The sequence below is a fragment of the Dama dama genome, chromosome 9, assembly GCF_033118175.1.
Source record: "Dama dama isolate Ldn47 chromosome 9, ASM3311817v1, whole genome shotgun sequence".
NCBI classification, from domain to species: domain Eukaryota; kingdom Metazoa; phylum Chordata; class Mammalia; order Artiodactyla; family Cervidae; genus Dama; species Dama dama.
Window position 1 is genome coordinate 9,072,317 of NC_083689.1, and position 17,353 is coordinate 9,089,669.

General features: G+C 60.0%; 1 protein-coding gene across 3 annotated transcripts in view; it reads right to left on the minus strand.

The window, feature by feature from the left end:
* Nucleotides 1-207: 207 nt before the first annotated feature.
* The window catches only part of KLHL26 (kelch like family member 26), a 28,323-nt gene continuing 11,177 nt past the window's right edge, over nt 208-17,353 (minus strand). Inside the window, exons 2-3 of one of the 3 annotated variants that reach the window (XM_061149791.1) lie at nt 5,625-5,807; nt 208-3,203 (exon numbers count right to left, since the gene is read on the minus strand). In XM_061149791.1, the coding sequence (XP_061005774.1) occupies nt 1,622-3,203; nt 5,625-5,807 (1,765 nt within the window). In that variant the 3' untranslated portion in view covers nt 208-1,621. Of the gene's footprint in view, nt 3,204-5,624; nt 5,808-17,353 lie in introns of those variants that run through there. The other 2 variants (XM_061149793.1, XM_061149792.1) reach the window with 2 other exon arrangements.

The following is a 17,353-nucleotide window of genomic DNA, read 5'->3' on the forward strand; positions in this document are numbered from 1 at the left end:
TCCCCACCGCGCGGTGGGGTCCTGGCTGCACACCCACACCCACACGCACACATCCGCTCAGTCGTGTTCAACTCTGCGACCCCAAGGACTGTAGCCCTCCAGGCAGCCTCTGGCCATGGGATTCTCCAGGCGAGAATCCTGGAGCAGGTTGCCATTTCCTCCTCCAGGGATCTTCCCAACAGGGATCAAACCCGCATCTCCCACATGTCCTGCATCGGCGGGCACGTTCTCTACCACTGCACCGCCTGGGAAGCCCACTGCCCCCACGGCTCTGAGCCAAAGGCTGGTCCTGCTCCTCTGCAAGGCTGGAAAAGGGGGAGTGGGGAGAGGAGCCCCCGAACGTGCAAGGGCATGAGCAATCTGTGAGCCATCATGCCCCACAAGCTCAGCACTGGGTCCACTCCATCTTTTTACCATAACATTTTTATTAAATATAAGGAAAATAGGCGACGATGTCTGCTAAGGTCTGAGGTTAATTCTTCACATGGTGCGAGGGTCACAGAGACGCGACATCAATCGTCCATTAGCAGCAGAAGAGACACTTTAAGTTGCCCCAAGGGTACAAATCTCATTTATAAGACAGCGGTGCTGGCCTCTTAAGAAAAAGCAAAAGAAAACCAAACAAAAAAAAAGGTTTTGAGGTTTAGACTCCAGAGCAAACGTGGCCACAGATGCCGCAAGTCCCTCGCAGGGAGCAGCCTCCAGCAGCCTGACTTCCCACACCGAGTGGGCACAGGCCGGACGGCACGTCAGCCTGCTCACGGGGTGGGGCTGGGGGAGCAGAGGGCCAAGAAGGGGCAGAAATGAAACCTCGGGACAGGCCTGTGGGGTGCAGATGCGCTGTGAGATTCTGAGGCCAGTGTCCCCGTCCATTTGTGGGACAGGGCTGGGGACGAGGAGCCTCAGTCCTGTTCTTGTTACGGCCCTACCCGTCACCCAGAGCCAAATGGAAGGCCTAAGGCCCCTAAGGACCATCTCTGGGAGGTGGCTGTGTTTTTCTGTCCTGAAAGCAGACAATCGCACACCCTGAAGGTGCCAGGACCCAGGTCAGGAATGGAGATGAGCACTGGTCCCCTCCGACTCAGCAGCTCAGGCTCACTGGGGAGGCAGAAACAGGCCCTTCTGGCCACCCCGAGTCAGGCAGCCCCCAGCCGCCTCTCCTGCTCCTATGTGTCACAGAGATCTGGGGTGCGTTTTTTTAAAAAAAGACACATGCAACTCAGAAGGGTGGGGGGGGAATTGGAAGATCAAGATGAGTTCACCTCTGAATGTCTCAGACCTCCAGGCAGAGGGAGCGGAGAGAGGAGACAAAGCCACACGCTCTGAAGGAGACCCCTCCTCCCACCGGCCCGTGAGGACACGAGGTGGGCGAGGGAACCGCCTCAGTGTGAGCCGACTGCCGCAGCACATCAGCCTTGCTGCTGGCAGGCTCCCCCCGAGGGCATGGAGCCAGAATCTGCTTCAGGAAGGAAGCAGGGGCGCAGAGGGTGCCGTATCCACGCGGCAGGCCCCAGGAGGCCAGCCCAGGGGTGGGGCGTCCCAGTTCTCTGCTGGGACATGCACCCACCAAGCCCCTGGCAGAAACAGCAGGCGGCCAAGCCGGTAACTGGGGTCTGGGGAGCTACCTGCGGGCCCCGGCCCGGGGCAGCAGCACGGGGGCACAGGCGATGCCGGCAAAGGACTCAGGAAAGTGCAGGTCGCGCTCCCACTCGTCCGTCTCGGTGTTGTACACCTGCACGATGCCCGTCACGTTGTTGAGACGCCAGTTGTAGCCCCCGACAATGTAGATCTTCCTGTCCAGCAGGCAGCAGCCAGCCTCGGACTGGCCGGCCCGCATGGGGGTGACGCTGGTCCACTGGTCCGTCTCGGGCACGTAGTACTCCACGGCCAGCACATCGAAGCAGCGGTCCACGTGGTCCATGCGGCCGCCAAGAGCATAGATGCGGCCGCCGGCACCCACCATGGCGTGGAGCACTCGGGGCTCGCTCATGGGCGCCTTGAACTCCCACTGGTCGGCCTCGGGGTCGTAGCAGTGCAGGGCCTTCTTGTCCTCCACCGAGATGCCGTAGCCACCCGAGATGTACAGGCGGCCCCCTACCGCGGCGCCCGCGTGGCCCCAGGTGCGGCGCTTGAGCGAGCAGGCGTAGCCCCACTCGTTGCGCCGCGGGCAGTACCGCTCCACCGAGGCCAGGCTGCCGGCCCGGTTGCGGCCGCCCGTGGCGTACACCATGCCGCACAGCACGTTCAGCTGGAACTGGATGCGGCTCTCCTGCATGGCCTGCAGGCGCAGCCAGCGGTTGAGGTGGGGGTCGTAGCGGTAGCAGGCGTCCACGGCGCCCTCGCCGCTGCGGTACTGCAGGTGCTGGCCCCCGGCCACATACACGAAGTTGTCCAGCACCGCCACGCACGTGTGGCTGCAGCCCACCTCCATCTCCGTCAGCTCCCGGAAGTGGCGGGCGCCCGGCTCGGGCAGCTGGTACACCTTGCTGCTGACGGAACGGTCACTGTCGGTGTACGGGGTGCCGCCGAAGGCCACCAGCGAGGGCACGTCTGAGCGCACGGCGGTGCGCGACGACTGCATCTCGTGCTGCCGGAAGGGGAGCACCTGGTAGTTGAAAGCCTCCAGCAGGTACTGGCGGCACAGCACGTCCTCCACCATGATGTCCAGCGTCTGCACGCTATCCACCAGGTCCGAGGAGCGCATGAGCGGGAAGCGGATGTGGCAGAGCACGTGGCTGGCACGCAGGCGCCGGGCTGGGTCGTGCTGCAGCCAGCGCACGGCCGCCCGGAACAGGTCAATCTCGGCGCAGCTCTGCAGCCGGTTGCTCTGCAGGAAAAAGACCAGGCGCTCAAGCGGCAGGTGCAGGAAGTCCTCCTCCTCGGCTATCTGCAGGAAGTGCCGGAAGGTGAAGGCGTCCACTGACTCCTTGAGTGAGGCCAGGCTGAAGGTGGTGGCCATGTGCCCGATGTGCAGGCAGGTCTCGACGCTCATGGCGGCCTTGAGGAACTCCTCGCACAGCTCCACCACGGGCAGCATCTGCAGGAACACGGCGGCGCCCAGCACGTCCTGCACACAGTCCAGGTCCAGGGTCACCTCGGCACTATAGGCGAAGTCCACGATGTGCCTCAGGCCGCGGGCTGACACGCCCTTCAGCTCAATGATATCCTGGCTCGCCTCCCGCATGCCGCCCGTGAACATGGCCCTGAAGGTCAGAAACACAGCGTGGGGGCTCAGGCCAGCCGAGGGGCCTTGTGGCTGCCCGGGAAGGCCTGGCCCTCCACCCCCTGACACTGCCAGCAGGGCATGACCAGTCAGGGGAAAGCAGGCTGGATGTTCATCAAAGACACACAGAAAGGAAAAGAAAGATTTTTAATTTGCACCCTAGCCATGTATCTTCCTATAAACAGCAGCTCCCCACGAGGGGCCCTGCCCAGCCTAACCCAGAAGTCAGCAGTGCTGGGGCCCACGGGCTTAGAGGGTGAAGGCCGAGGGCTGCATGCTGCGGGCTGGGTGCAGTTCTGTAAGAGGAGACCAAATCTTGGGTTTGGCTTTGACTCTGATGACAGGACTTTCATTGGAAGGACTGATGCTGAAGCTGAAACTCCAATACTTTGGCCACCTGATGCAAAGAACTGACTCATTGGAAAAGACCCTGATGCTGGGAAAGATTGAGGGCAGGAGGAGAAGGGGACGACAGAGGATGAGACGGTTGGATGGCATCACCGACTCGATGGACCTGAGTTTGAACAAGCTCTGGGAGATGGTGATGGACAGGGAACCCTGGCGTGCTGCAGTCCATGGGGTCGCAAAGAGTCAGACACGACTGAGTGACTGAACTGAATGAGGACAAGTTCCTCTGCCCCACCTTAATACCCAGCCCTGGAAGACCTCACCTATGGTAAGTTCAGGAGACAAAGCAGGACCCCCCAAGGGCACCATGCACCACAGCTCACAGACAGCCTGGCCCCTCACCGGGGCAGGTGGCTCCACCTTCCCCAGCCTGGGTCTTGGGTCACTGTCACAGGGGTTGGAGAGGGGTGAGGGTCCCCAGGAAGCTCTGCTAGGGTCCCTGCCATCTCCAGAGGCCTAGGTGGTCAGGGAAGCCCCCTGAGAATGGCCTAAAGGAACACCAGTCCATTGTGAGTGCCCCCAGCAGCAAGTGACCCTGGCTCTGTCAGCCACGCCCTCCTGCTCCGAGAAGCAGTGTTCACATGAGTGCTGGTGAGACACACGGGCCCTGGGTCCCAGCCCCCCAAGGCTCTGGAGGGTCCCCTACCAGGAAGAGGGGTAAGAACCTCTGCCTGCTCAGGGCTCCTGGCAAGTTCTAGAAGATGGAGAGTGGCAGGGTCCTTTCATGGGACAAGCTGGCATCTCATCAGAGTTACAACTCCCATCAGCACACATCTGTGACAGCCACCTGAGGGGAGAACTTCAGACACCGCCTGGCGGAATTGCATCCCCTAGTCACCTGCTGGGTGGGCCCAGCTCAGGCCCAGAGCAGGGCTAGCCGAGCTGGGGGCAGCCGGGGGGCCACTGACCAACCACTGCCCAACCTTGGCAGCAGCGCTCCACCAGCCCCCAGAACCCACTTCTTCTTGTCCCCACGAGTCCCATCAGCCCATCGAAGGCAGAAGTGATCACGGCGATGGGAGGGAGCGTTGCCTTTTAAGGCCTCTCCGACTGCAGTGCCAGCGCAGAGGAGCCTTTAAAGGGCATTTCTGGCTCGGCCAGCCCGCCCGTCCCCAAATCCAGAATAAAAATAGAAGCGGCGCCCCAGATGGCTTGGCTGCTCCAGCTCCCCAGAACGGCCTCTCTGAGCCCATGAGGCGGGCAGCCAGGGGGCGCACCAGGCAAGGCACCCCAGTTTCAAGGACCGTGAGGCCCAGGGTGGGCACCTGGGCTGGGACTCAGAGACAGCCGGCAAAGTGGGCTTTAGAACCATCCCCAGGAGGCACCCCAGCTCTCTCAATTGGCAGGAGGAAGCTGACCAGCTGGTCACTAAGGGAATGAGGGAGATTGTTTCAGAGCTGTGACAGCTTCCCACGGGTGAGAATGGTTGGGTGGGACCCTCACTCTCGTGCCCAGCCCAGATCTTCAGGAAAGAGTCTTTGGGGCAGAGAGACCCGGACACCCAGCAAGGCCTCACTCATAACACGGCATCTTGGACGGACCCCGGCACCCTCAAGGGCTGCCGACTGGGCGTACCTTCCACCCACAGCCTGCGCACAGGCTCGCAAGGGCAGGATTCATGCCTGCTGATCACCGCCAAGTTCCCAAGGCCCAGAACAGCATTAGGCACAAGCAGGCATCAAAGAAAGACAGAATGAAACCCAGCGGCGCCCTGCCCCCTTCGCAGGGCAGAAGCTGCTAATCAGGCTCCCACCTCTGCCCCCAGGCACGCTCGGCTTGTCTGCTCTATGTCCCCCAAGTTTGAATAAGCAGCAAACCTGGAAAAACTTGCGGGCTTACTGGACATTTGGCTTCTCTCTAAACCCAGAGATGAGCAAACCTCGGCCTCTTTCCCTCAAAGCCATCCTGGGCTGGACGCAGCTGGAGGCACAGCCCTGGGATCGTCCCTCTTGGACGGGCGGTGCCGCCACTCCACCCCGGGGCCCGCGCGCACCTGAAGTAGTCGCTGCAGGCCGCCAGGACTACCTTGTGTGCGTGGAAGGTCTCTCGGTTGACGGTGAGCACGACGTCCAGGAGCTGGCCCTGGGCACGGAGCGCAGCGAGGCCCTGCAGGAGGCTGGTGCTGTGGCCAGGGGCCGAGAAGGTGCACTTGAGGGCCCCGTTCTTGTCAGCCATGCTGTGGGGGGGCAGAGGTGGGCAGGCAGCTGAGAGGCCGGGGCGCCATCTGCTCTCCACCCAGGGGCTCTGAGCAGGCTTGGCAGGAAGCGGCCCTGGGTGGAGGTGAAGTTGCCAGAGCCCGTCCCCGAAGCGGAAGCCAGACCTGGGTCCCAGTGGTGAGTGCCACCTGCCCGCGGGCTGGCCTTGGCAGCAGAGGCACACGCACAGATTCCACGTGTTGCCTACGAAACAGGCGAGGTTTCATGCAAGACCCACAGAGGCTCCCACATATCCTTTCCTTTCTGATTTAACTGAAGTGAGATTCATATATCATTCATCATTTTGCAGTGTACAATTCAGGGGCATAAAATCCACTCACAAAGTTATGCAACCATCACGTCTATCAGCAAGGCGAAAGGAGACCCATACCCATTACCAGTCACCCCCCCCAACCCCCTCCCCCAGCCCCTAGTCACCACTGATCTGCTTCCTGTAGCCATTGGCCTGCTCGGACCAAGGATCAAACTCGGGCCCCCTCCAGTGGGAGCATGGAGTTCTGATCACTGGACCAACTGAGGCGTCCCAACCTCATGGCCCCAGGGCTGTAGGAGGACACAGAAGGACTGAACCCAAGCCAAGGAAACAGCAGGTTGCATGGGATCTTCCTGTCACCCTGGGGCCAATATAAAGAAGCCATAAAACCAAGCATAACTGCCCTCAAGAAGATGGATTTATCTGTGGGGGCAGCTTCCTGGGGGGATGGGAGAAGGAAGACACATTCTGGCACATCCCATCAAAATGAGGATGCACAAGGCAAAGGCTGTCTTGTAATAAAAATAAAGTTTTGAAAAGGTGAGGGGTGGCCACAACCCAAATGCCCACCAGTGGATGAATGGATAAACGAAATGTGGTGTATGCATATAATGAAATACTACTCGGTCGTGACAAAGAATGAAGCTGACTCAGGCTACAACAGGGAAGAAACTTGAAGACCTCAGGCTAAGTGAAAGAAGCCAGACACAAAAGGTCGCATGTTGCATGATTCCATTTATATGAAATTTCCAGAAATCCACAGACAGAAAGCAGATCAGTGGTTGCCAGGGGCTGGGGGTGGAGGGTGTGGAGTGACTGCCCACCCAGGGTTCCCTTTGGGGTGATGAAAGTGTTCTGGAACCAGAAGACACGACGGTTGCACAACACTGTAAAAGCACTAAATGCCACTGAATTATACACTTTAAAATAGTGAATTTTATGTTATGTGAACTTCACCCCAAAAAACAGAACAAAACTCAAGGTCCTCGGAGCCTTCTCAGGCCCTGTGTGAAACCAGCCAGGACCTTCAGGGCCTCACAGTACACAAGGTCCTCTGTGGCTCAGTCCCTATTCTTCCCACTCACTCCCCTTCACCCCCTACCTCCTAGCCACTGTCCCCTTTGCTTTTTCATCTTGGAAAGCTTTGCAGAAATGCATCAATAAATGAAGAGTTTATGGAGAAGGAAATGGCAACCCACTCCAGTATCCCTGCCTGGGAAATCCCATGGACAGAGGAGCCTGGAGGGCTACCGTCCATGGAGTCTCAAAAGAGTCAGACACAATTTAGCAACTAAACAACAACAGTAAAGTAAAAAAATAAATAAGAGTTTAGGAGGCCCTAATGTATCACTTCATCCTCCGAATGCAACAGAAAGGGACAATGCCTGGACTTCCCTGGCTAAGGCTTCGTGCTCGCAATGCAGAGGGCCCACGTTTGATCCCTGGTCAGGGAAGCAGAGCCTGCATGCCACAACTAAAAGTTGACGTGTTGTGTGCTGCAAGGAAGATCAGAGATCCTGCATGCCACAACTAAGATCTGGCACAGTCAAATAAATACATATGTATTTTTAAAATCTCCAAACTTACAAAAAAAGAAAGAAAGGCACAATGCCCTTCAGCCTCCATGGATTCAATAACCTTCCCAGGACTCTCCCAGGGCCCGCCCCCCAAGCAAAGGCCAGCCTTCCCAGTCCTCTGCTCGCTCCCCATGGCTGGAACTTGCTTTCCCATTCCTGGGACGGACGCCTGCCCACAAATGAGGGCCAGGAATGTGGGCACTGGTCCTTCCAAGAATGCAGGAGGAGAAAGAAGGCTTCTCGGCTCCCACTGCCCACCAGCTCCCCAAACACGACCAGGGTCAAAGAGCAGATGACGAGCACATGGCACTCAGTTACTGCTGACAGGAGGTCCCCGACTCACATAGGCTGCCCACCTCAGTGGCCCTTCTAGAAGCCTCATGAAAGGAGGTAAACTAAATCAATGGGCGCTGCCCACAGATCTGCAAGGTGCTCAGGATTCCGAAGGTGTGGGGATGTGCCGGGGGGATGCCACCTGCACGAGTGGAAAGCCGTCCTGTCCCCAGAGGCAGGAACGCATGTGACTCAGCGCACCTGCGCTGGTGGTGTTAGGGGCCAGCGGTGCCAAGAACCGGACACCGGGTCTGTCGTGGAGGCTGGGTGTGCACACCGTGGGAGGGGGGAAGGATGGGGGCCCAGGAGGAGCCTCAGTCTCCAGCCTAGCTGAAGGGCCTGGACGCCCTCCTCACACGCCCCCCACCCTCCTCTGTGCCGCTGCATCCAGGCCACCCTTCGTGGTTTCCAAGACCCCCGAGTGACCCCCGTTCTGAAGATCACGGATCCTCGGGATTCAGAGGACCTCAAACTGCACCCATCCCCTGGCCAGGACATCTCCAGGGACAGGGTCTCACCATGTCCTCTCGCCAACACTCCACAATGGGCCTCTGGACCATCGGAGCCAACACTGTGTCCCACAAGAGCCTCCAAGTATCCTTGAGGTGCTCGGGCCCATCCCGAGCTCCTCCGGGCTCTCTGTCAGCCCCACGGCCCCCTCCCTAGGGTGGGAGGACACAGTATGAATGAGACAGAGCAGCCAGCCCTCGCCAGGCGCACGGTGAGGGAAACGGGGACCCAACATGGTCAAATTATGCAGAACTGGCCTGTCAGTGTCCCGTGGGAGGAAACAGGAGCTGGGAACAGAGAGGGGCAGAGGCCAGAAAGTGGGGATGTCCCCAGCTTCTCCTCCTCCCAGCTCTGCCACCCCTGAGGTCAGACAGGGATGCCCAGCCTCTCCCTGGGAGCAGAGGGGCTTGGAGGCATCCTGGGTGTTGGCCCTATAGCCCAGTTTCCATCAAGGGCCATCCCTGTGCAGAGTCACCTTGCATCCTGCAACGGGCCCCCTCCTGCCTGGGGCCAGGCGCCCCCATCTTCCCTGCGCAGCACAGCGGCCTAGGACCAGGGACAGCTGGAGGGACCCTCCCTCCCGGGGCCCCGGGGTGGAGCAGAGGCCTACCTCAAACCAGGGATGGTATTAAGACGTAGCCAGACTCGGCTGGTCTGGGTAGCCCCAGGGACGGCAGAGCCGCTCTCCACAGATGCCACTCAATGTGCACAGCAGGGGCTGCAGGTGTGAAAAGTGACACGCAGATGGCACCACCATGCCAACTGCATCACCAGGACCTCCTAGAGTCATCCAAACCTGGAGCTTGGCCCTGAGTAGAGTGTCTGGAGGGCTGGGCCAGGACCCAAAGCCTGGGAGACTCGTCTCAGCCAGACTCGCTCTGAAAGCTGCCCGGGCTGCACTGTGGCATTCACCCCTCCAGGCTCCAGCACCTGGAGCGAGGCACGGACTCAGGCGTGTTCCTCGGTCCTCTGAGCCTTGATTTTCTCAGCTTTCAAACAGGGCAGAGGAAGCAGATGTCACAGGGCTGCCACGAGGCTCCCGGGCCCCCATCACCTCCCAGGAAATGAGGCACTGCAGACTCCCTATTTTCCCCAGCTTCACTTTGGGCTGGCCAGGCCCAGTGGGGGGCTGCACCCTGCCACCACCCCTACAAGCCGCCCACCTGCCTTTGAACGGGGCCAAGTGCTTAGGAACTTGAAGCTTGGAACCACCCGCAGAGCGCTGGCTCATGGCAGGTGCCAACCAAGCCTGGCTGGCCTCTCCATGGACACCTCGCCTCACACATTTTTACAATTCCACTACCCAGCCTTTGCCATTTTGCTTTTAGCTGGCCTTAGTTTTTTCTTCGAAGTTCCTCTGAGAGTGTGAGGCAAGGTGGGAGGATTTCCTGTGCTTCCACTGAGCCCTGGGCACTGGTACATCCATGCATGTTTTCACCACAAGAAAGATCTCACACCTGAGGTAACTTCATCCTGGGGCTGCTTGGTCCCTGAGTATATATTTACTATGGTCCTTCATATATAAAGAGCACCAAGAAATCAATACAAAGCCAGCAATGTCACAGAAAGATGTACAAAAGTTGTGGGCTGATGGTTCACAGGAAAGGAAGCATATCTGGCTGGAGGAACCTAAGAGTCAACTTCACTTATGATAAGAAAAGTGTGCTTCCCAAAGGACTGGCTTCACCCCTCAGTCATCAGGCAGGCCATCTGGCAGCAGACACTCTTGTCTATTCCCAAAGGGAGTTTGAAATGGGACAACACCCAGGAAGGCAGTTTGAGAGACCTAGCAAAATTCAAATGGCTCATCTTCTCAACCTAACAAGTCTGCTTCCAGGATTTTTCTGAGATACATTTACTTGTGCAAGTTGAGAGATGTGTGAGGACATTCACCAAATACCATTTCTGGGGGCTGGAGATGGGAAACAAACTAAACACCCTTTAAGAGGGTACAAAGGCCTGTCCTCCAGCTGAGCACGGAGGCCATGCATACTCTGAGCATTAAAAAGCTCCTATAGGGCTTCCCTGGTGATTCAGAGGTAAAGAATCCGCCTGCCAATATAGAAGATGCAGGTTCAATCCCTGGCTCAGGTAGATCTCCTGAAGAAGGAAATGGCAACCCACTCCGGTCTTCTTGCCTGGGAATCCCCATGGACAGAGAAGCCTGGCGGGCTACAGTCCATGGGGTAGCAGAGTTGGACATAACTGAGCAACTAAACAACAACAGTGTGGGATTTAGGACACCCCGGCCCAGAAAACCCCCACCGAGCCCAGAGCACTGCCGCGGACAGGGCGTGGAGCCTAGTTGCGCCAAGGGGGTAGGAAGCAGCCCCTTTCTGCGCATGCCTCACCCTCGCCAGGCCCGCCTCCCTGTGCCGCCAGCAAGGCGCCGCACCTCAGGAGGCTGTTTTCCTCCTCCCGTCTCAGAAATGGGACAACTGTCTCTGAAGCCCCGACATCTACCCCCACACACACACCTCGCGGCCTCTGGGGAGCTCGGGGAGGGGAAGAGGCAGCCGGCCTGGACAGACAGGCAGGCGAGTCTGGGCGGAGGTGGGCAGCCGGAGGAGGGAGGGCCGCAGCCCGGCCCGATGACTAAGGGAAGGCCCGTTACTCAGGCCGGCCCAGACAGGGGGCGGCGGCGAGGCGGGGCCACGGCCCCCAGGAAGGCGGCGGCGGCTGCAGGCCTTGAGCTGGTCCGAGCCTCCAGACAGCCACCCGAGCCACGGTCACCCGCGCTGAGTCATCGGAGCCAATGCGTCAGCAGCTGGGTCAGGGCGTCTCAGCAGGCCGCCCCGGCTGCACCCTCAGCCTGGATCTGGCCACGGAGGGCATGCCCCTTGCTGTCCCGACCCCAGCCCGCACGCTGTGTCTCCCCGGCACTGTCACTGGGCGCCCTTGGGCATGTGCAGGCCCGCGCGTGACACGGGGACAGGGCAGCTGCACACCTAAGTGTCCCTGCACAGGGGCTGACGGTTGGGGGGCTGGGTGGAGGAAAAGCCCGCCCAGGGACCCCGTGGCAGGATCCCCAAGGCCTCCCCGGCCGGCCGAGCCCACTGCCCGCACCGTCAACAGATCCTGGCTGGCACCCCCTGCATGGGCTCCTTCCTGCCCCCTTAGTTGGTCATGAGGTCAACACCCCAAAATACACCATGGGCTGGAGCCATTGCCTCAGAACCTGCTTTGAGGGGACCCAAGTCCCAGTCCAAGGCAGAGTGAGGGGCGGCCGTGGGAGGTGCGGGGCCGTGTGAACAGTGACGGGCCCCTCAGGGCGGCGAGGAGCAGCACTTGGCAGGGTGGGCGCTCCCCACCTCCTGCCCTCGCCCGCCTGCTGGGCCTGGTCTCCACGATCGGTTTCCCAAGCTCACAGGAGAGATCTGAAGCCCCGGAAAGTTCTTTTCATTGGAATGTCCAAAAAAAAAAAAAAAGAGAGAGAGAGAGAAGAGGCAAGAACAAGAAAGAATTTCATGGAAACATTTCTTTGGGGTTTTGTAAAATCCTTTCCCACCCCCACATGGAGCCCAAAACTCAGGCCAGAACAGAGTCTGACGGTATTGCCCCTTTAACATACTGTTCTGACATGCAAATTCCCTCACTTCCCCTCAAAACGGAGAGCACTTCCACTTTCAAAGCCAATTTTGGTTTTATTGTCCATGTGGCTCGATGGAGCGCAGCAGCGCAGCACAGCTGGTTGGCTCCCGCCCCGGCCGATGCAGTACCAGGGAGCTCCAGGCTACTCCGCCCGGGGTCCTGGGTACAGCAGCAGGAAGACGCTGCACTCCGGGGGACAAAGGGGGCCAGAGACCCCGAGAGGGAGTCAGAGACACAGACAGAGACAGAGGCCAGAGAGGGAGTCAGAGATGTAAAGAGAGAGAGAGAGACCAGAGAGAGAGAGAGAGAGACACCCAGAGATGGGGGGACAGAGGCCCAGAGAGAGAGAGACCAGAGAGAGAAAGAGAGAGACCAGAGAGAGAGAGACACCAGAGAGACACCCAGAGATGGGGGGACAGAGGCCCAGAGAGAGATAGAGACTCAGAGAGAGAGAGAGAGAGCCAGAGGTGGGGAGACAGAGGCCGAGAGAGACCAGAGAGAGAGAGAGAGACCCAGAGAGAGAGAGAGAGAAACTCAGAGAGAGAGAGACAAGGGATGGGGGGACAGAGACCCAGAGAGAGAGACCAGAGAGAGAAAGAGAGAGACCAGAGAGAGAGAGACACCAGAGAGACACCCAGAGATGGGGGGACAGAGGCCCAGAGAGAGATAGAGACTCAGAGAGAGAGAGAGAGAGCCAGAGGTGGGGAGACAGAGGCCGAGAGAGACCAGAGAGAGAGAGAGAGACCCAGAGAGAGAGAGAGAGAGAAACTCAGAGAGAGAGAGACAAGGGATGGGGGGACAGAGACCCAGAGAGAGAGACCAGAGATGGGGGACAGAGGCCCAGAGAGAGAGACCAGAGATGGGGGACAGAGGCCCAGAGAGAGAGACCAGAGATGGGGGACAGAGGCCCAGAGAGAGAGACCAGAGATGGGGGACAGAGGCCCAGAGAGAGAGACCAGAGATGGGGGACAGAGGCCCAGAGAGAGAGACCAGGGATGGGGGACAGAGGCCCAGAGAGAGAGACCAGGGATGGGGGGGGTCAGAGGCCCAGAGAGAGAGGCCAGCGATGGGGGACAGAGGCCCAGAGAGAGAGACCAGAGATGGGGGTCAGAGGCCCAGAGAGAGAGCAGCGATGGGGGACAGAGGCCCAGAGAGAGAGACCAGAGATGGGGGACAGAGGCCCAGAGAGAGAGGCCAGCGATGGGGGACAGAGGCCCAGAGAGAGAGACCAGGGATGGGGGTCAGAGGCCCAGAGAGAGAGGCCAGCGATGGGGGACAGAGGCCCAGAGAGAGAGACCAGGGATGGGGGACAGAGGCCCAGAGAGAGAGACCAGCGATGGGGGACAGAGGCCCAGAGAGAGAGACCAGAGATGGGGGTCAGAGGCCCAGAGAGAGAGCAGCGATGGGGGTCAGAGGCCCAGAGAAGGGGACAGGGGCTGGGGCGGGCTGGGCTGCGCAGGGAGATGCCCCGGCCAGCCGCCCGCCGCTCTCTGGCCTGTCTCCCTCCAGCACCCCGGCCTCCTGCCCAAGCACACTGGAAGCCTCTCCGGCTGGCCCCTCCCGCCCGCCTGACTCCTCACACTGCAGGCTCATTGGCAGAGCACACACAGGGCACAGCCCAGGAGGGCACTGTGGCAAGTGTCCTCTTCAAGATGGTGAAACTGAGGCCCAGAGTGCCCCCCAACCCACACCCGCAGGCTGCTCCCACTTCCTGCCCCTCTGCAGCTGCTGACTCGGCTGAGGCCACTGTGCTGACCCTTGCGGTCGCAGCTCCACAGATAAAAGGTGTGTCTGAGCCAGGGTCCCACACGGCCCCCAAAGGCAGACACCCCCAAGCCACTGTTACTGTGGTTACCACAATATTTCACAGCTCTGGGTCCTGCACTCCCAGCCCGAAGGATGGAGTCACCATGTTTTGGCACCTGGCAGCAGCTCTAGACGCTCGGGCTGGCCTGCGGCCCCCATGCTAACGTCAGCACCCTCCCTCCTGGGACCACTCGCCCCAGGCCGGCTCCACCCGCCTCACCCCCAGGCAGCCGCAGGCCCACAGTAAGGGGCAGCCTGCGGTCCTCTGGCAGAGCTGGAGCCCCAGGCTCTCTGGGCAGCGGACCAAGCAGCAGGGCTGCAGGGTGGACAAGTTGAGAACCCAGGAGCAGATGAGGCTCCTGACAGCAGCATCCCAGCAGGCCGGGACGCCAGACACTGAGAGAGACGGTGGGGGGACAGAGATCCAGGGAGAAAGAAAACCTGGCCAGGGCCCAAGACCCCATGTGCCCCTGAGCCTGGGTGCTCTCCACAGCATCAGCAGTTAAGTTGTTTATTTCTCCCTCCTGGTCATCATGCTTGTTATTTCCTACATCTTCTGCTGTAGCTTCAATCAGGATGCCCAGTGCCAAGGCAGATCTGTAGACCCTGCGGGAGGCCGGGTGGGCCAGCCTTCCCACCTGATCTGCCTCCTCCAAGAGCCAGGCCATGGCCACACCTGGAGCTCAGCCTGGGCGCACGGCACCCGCAGAGACGCTCGCCCTGAGCACCGCGAAGCAGTGCTAGGCCACACCTGCCCGCCTCGTCTTCCAGGCATTGCCGTGCAGGGCCACCCCTGCCACGTCTGTCCGTGGCTCCTCCCCGCCCACGCCTGCAGGACAGTGCTGAGGCGACAGCAAAGAGGCGCTGCTGGGGAGTGTGGGCAGCAGGCAACCAGGCAACCTGTGGGCAGCTGGGCCTGGTGACCCTTGAGGGCCCTCACGTGACAGCCGGGAAGGCTGGGGGGCGAGCCGGTGGCTAGGCAGGCAGACAGGTTCTAGAACCCACATCCACCGCAAAAGAACCATCACGACTCCTCCCGAAGACCCAGACAGGTAGAAAGAGGCAAATTCCTAGGGGCTGGGAGCAGAGGTGGGGGGCCAGCCTCGCGGGACCCTGGCGAGGTGTCCCAAAGCCCACCCAAGGTCCCACGTGCAGAGCCCAGCGCCAGATGGCCTCGCTTGGTGCTGGCTCTGTTCCAGGCTGAGTGGAACCACGCTGTCGGCGCCGTCATCCTACCCTTCCATGACAGGGACACACTGCGTGGGTTCCTCCACTCCCCCAGAACTCACTGGGGGACGGCTGAGAACCCTGCAGGCACAGGTGCTCCCACCAGCAGAAGGCGACACTGATGTTCAAGTCCACCACTTCCCTACCTAGACTCCCTAGGCTCTCCACGCTCTGCTCAGGGGCCACTGTGCGTCCAGGGCCCCCAGGCCCAGCTGTGCCCCCCGCTCAGGCCCTCGGGCCTCACCCCAACCTCTCAGTGGCGCCACAGGGAGCCCAGGCTGCGCGGGGTCTGGCCCCTGCTGATGGACAAACGGACCCTGTGGGCAACATGTCCCCAGTCCCAGACCTGCGCGACTTCAGCAACTTCTCAGGGCTAGGAAGGCGGACAGACAGCACGCAGACCACCCCACCTTTCCTCACCAGCAGCAAGTGCTCAGCCTACAAGATGCCCCAACCCCTCGCCGTCCTGGCAGGGAAGCACCCACCCTATGCAGGACTGTGGGCTGGAGCGGTGCCGAGCTGGCTCCCAGCTCACCTCTTGGTGGGCAGCCTGGAGAGGGGCCCACCACGATGGCCACCACAGATAGGGACACTGGGGCACAGAGAGGCTCAGGCACCCACCCAAGGCCACACAGCACGTGAGAGGTCAGCGTCAGCCTCTGTGCAGCCCCAGGTGGATGGCCCCCTGGTCATCTCCATGGTGCAGATCGGAGACTGAGGCTGGGAGAGCAGGGACCACTCAGCAGGGAGGCTGAGCCAGGAGGTGCATGGGAAGCTGGACACCAAGGAGGGCAGGACATGGCTCCTCAGGGCAGCCGGGGCCAGGGGGTGGACAAGCCTGTTAACTCCCCAGCTGTTATGAGGGGGAACCCCATTCTGCCAGGTCACCAGTGGGAAAGCCCCACCCAAGCCCGCACACCACTCTGACCCCCCAACCCAGCTCTCTTTGTCTTGCCTGCCCATCACACCATCCAGTAAACCATCCATCTGTTTCCAGTCTGTCTGTCTCCTCCAGGCTGAGTCAGGAGTCTCAACGGGCAGGGCAGGGTGGGCTTGGTCTCCTGAGGTGTTCCAGGGCCTGGCGCCATGCCCAGCATGTGTTCAGAGCTCGGTCATGCCTGCTGATTAGATGGCTGGATGGCTGAGGGCGTGGATGGATGGATGGACAGAGGGGTAGATGGATGATAGATAATGAGGGACGTGGCAGATTAACTAGATGAATGAGCAGATGGATGGATGGTTGGATGGGTGAGCGGATGGAAGGGTGGGTGGGTGGAAGGCTGGCTAGGTGGAGAGATGGATGGACAGACAGATGATGCCTGGGTAAGGGGGCAGGTAGACGGCTGCTAGGTGGCAGCGGTGGCGGGACCTGACTCCCGTCTCTGCCTGTTGCATATACCTGCTGTTATCCCCTCCACTCAACCTCCTGGTCCAACTCCTGGGACTGCGTATGTTATCCTTGACTGGGCTCAGCCAGGAAGACCTCAGCAGGCTTCTCTCTGGGATGTCTTACCTCCACACTTTGCTCCTGCTATTCCCTGAGCAAACAGCCAGCTCCTTCCGTCCCCTCCACCACTCCTCCCCACGCTGCACTCTCCAGCCCACCAGCTCTGCCACGCTCCTCCAGCATCTACCCTTCCAAGCCTTCTCAAAGTAGAAGGTCTCCCGCAAGGCTTTCCTTGCCCTCATGGCCTGGGCAGGGCTCCCTACAGCCTCCATGACCCCTCAAAGCTCAGCCAGGGCCCCCATGCTAGGGGCGAAAAGGTGGCTAATAAGCAGATCTCGGGCTGAAGCTTCGCTTGTTTTGTTCCCACCCATTGACAAGAGGCTGGTCCCAGCAAGTCCCCCCCCCCCCCCACATTATCCCTGCTGCACTGGGCCTGGAGATGTGGCCACGTGGATGAGTACAACCCCTTCACTCCAAATCAGGCAAGTAGGCACAAGACTGCCTGGCCCCAGAACACTGCTGGGAAATCCCGTGAGATTCCAGCATTGACAATTCTAGCATCTCAGGGCCCAGCCCAGCTGCCTCCCCTGGCAGGGCAGGTGTTGAGGCTCTGAAAGGGACGGTTCTGCCAAATGGCATAAGCTCATGCCCAGTGATATCAGGCCATATACAGGCAGACAAAGACACCAGTCTGGCTCAGCAAGGATCTTCTAATAGCAGCATAAAGTTAGGCAACAAAAGGGACCAATCGTGAATATCTTC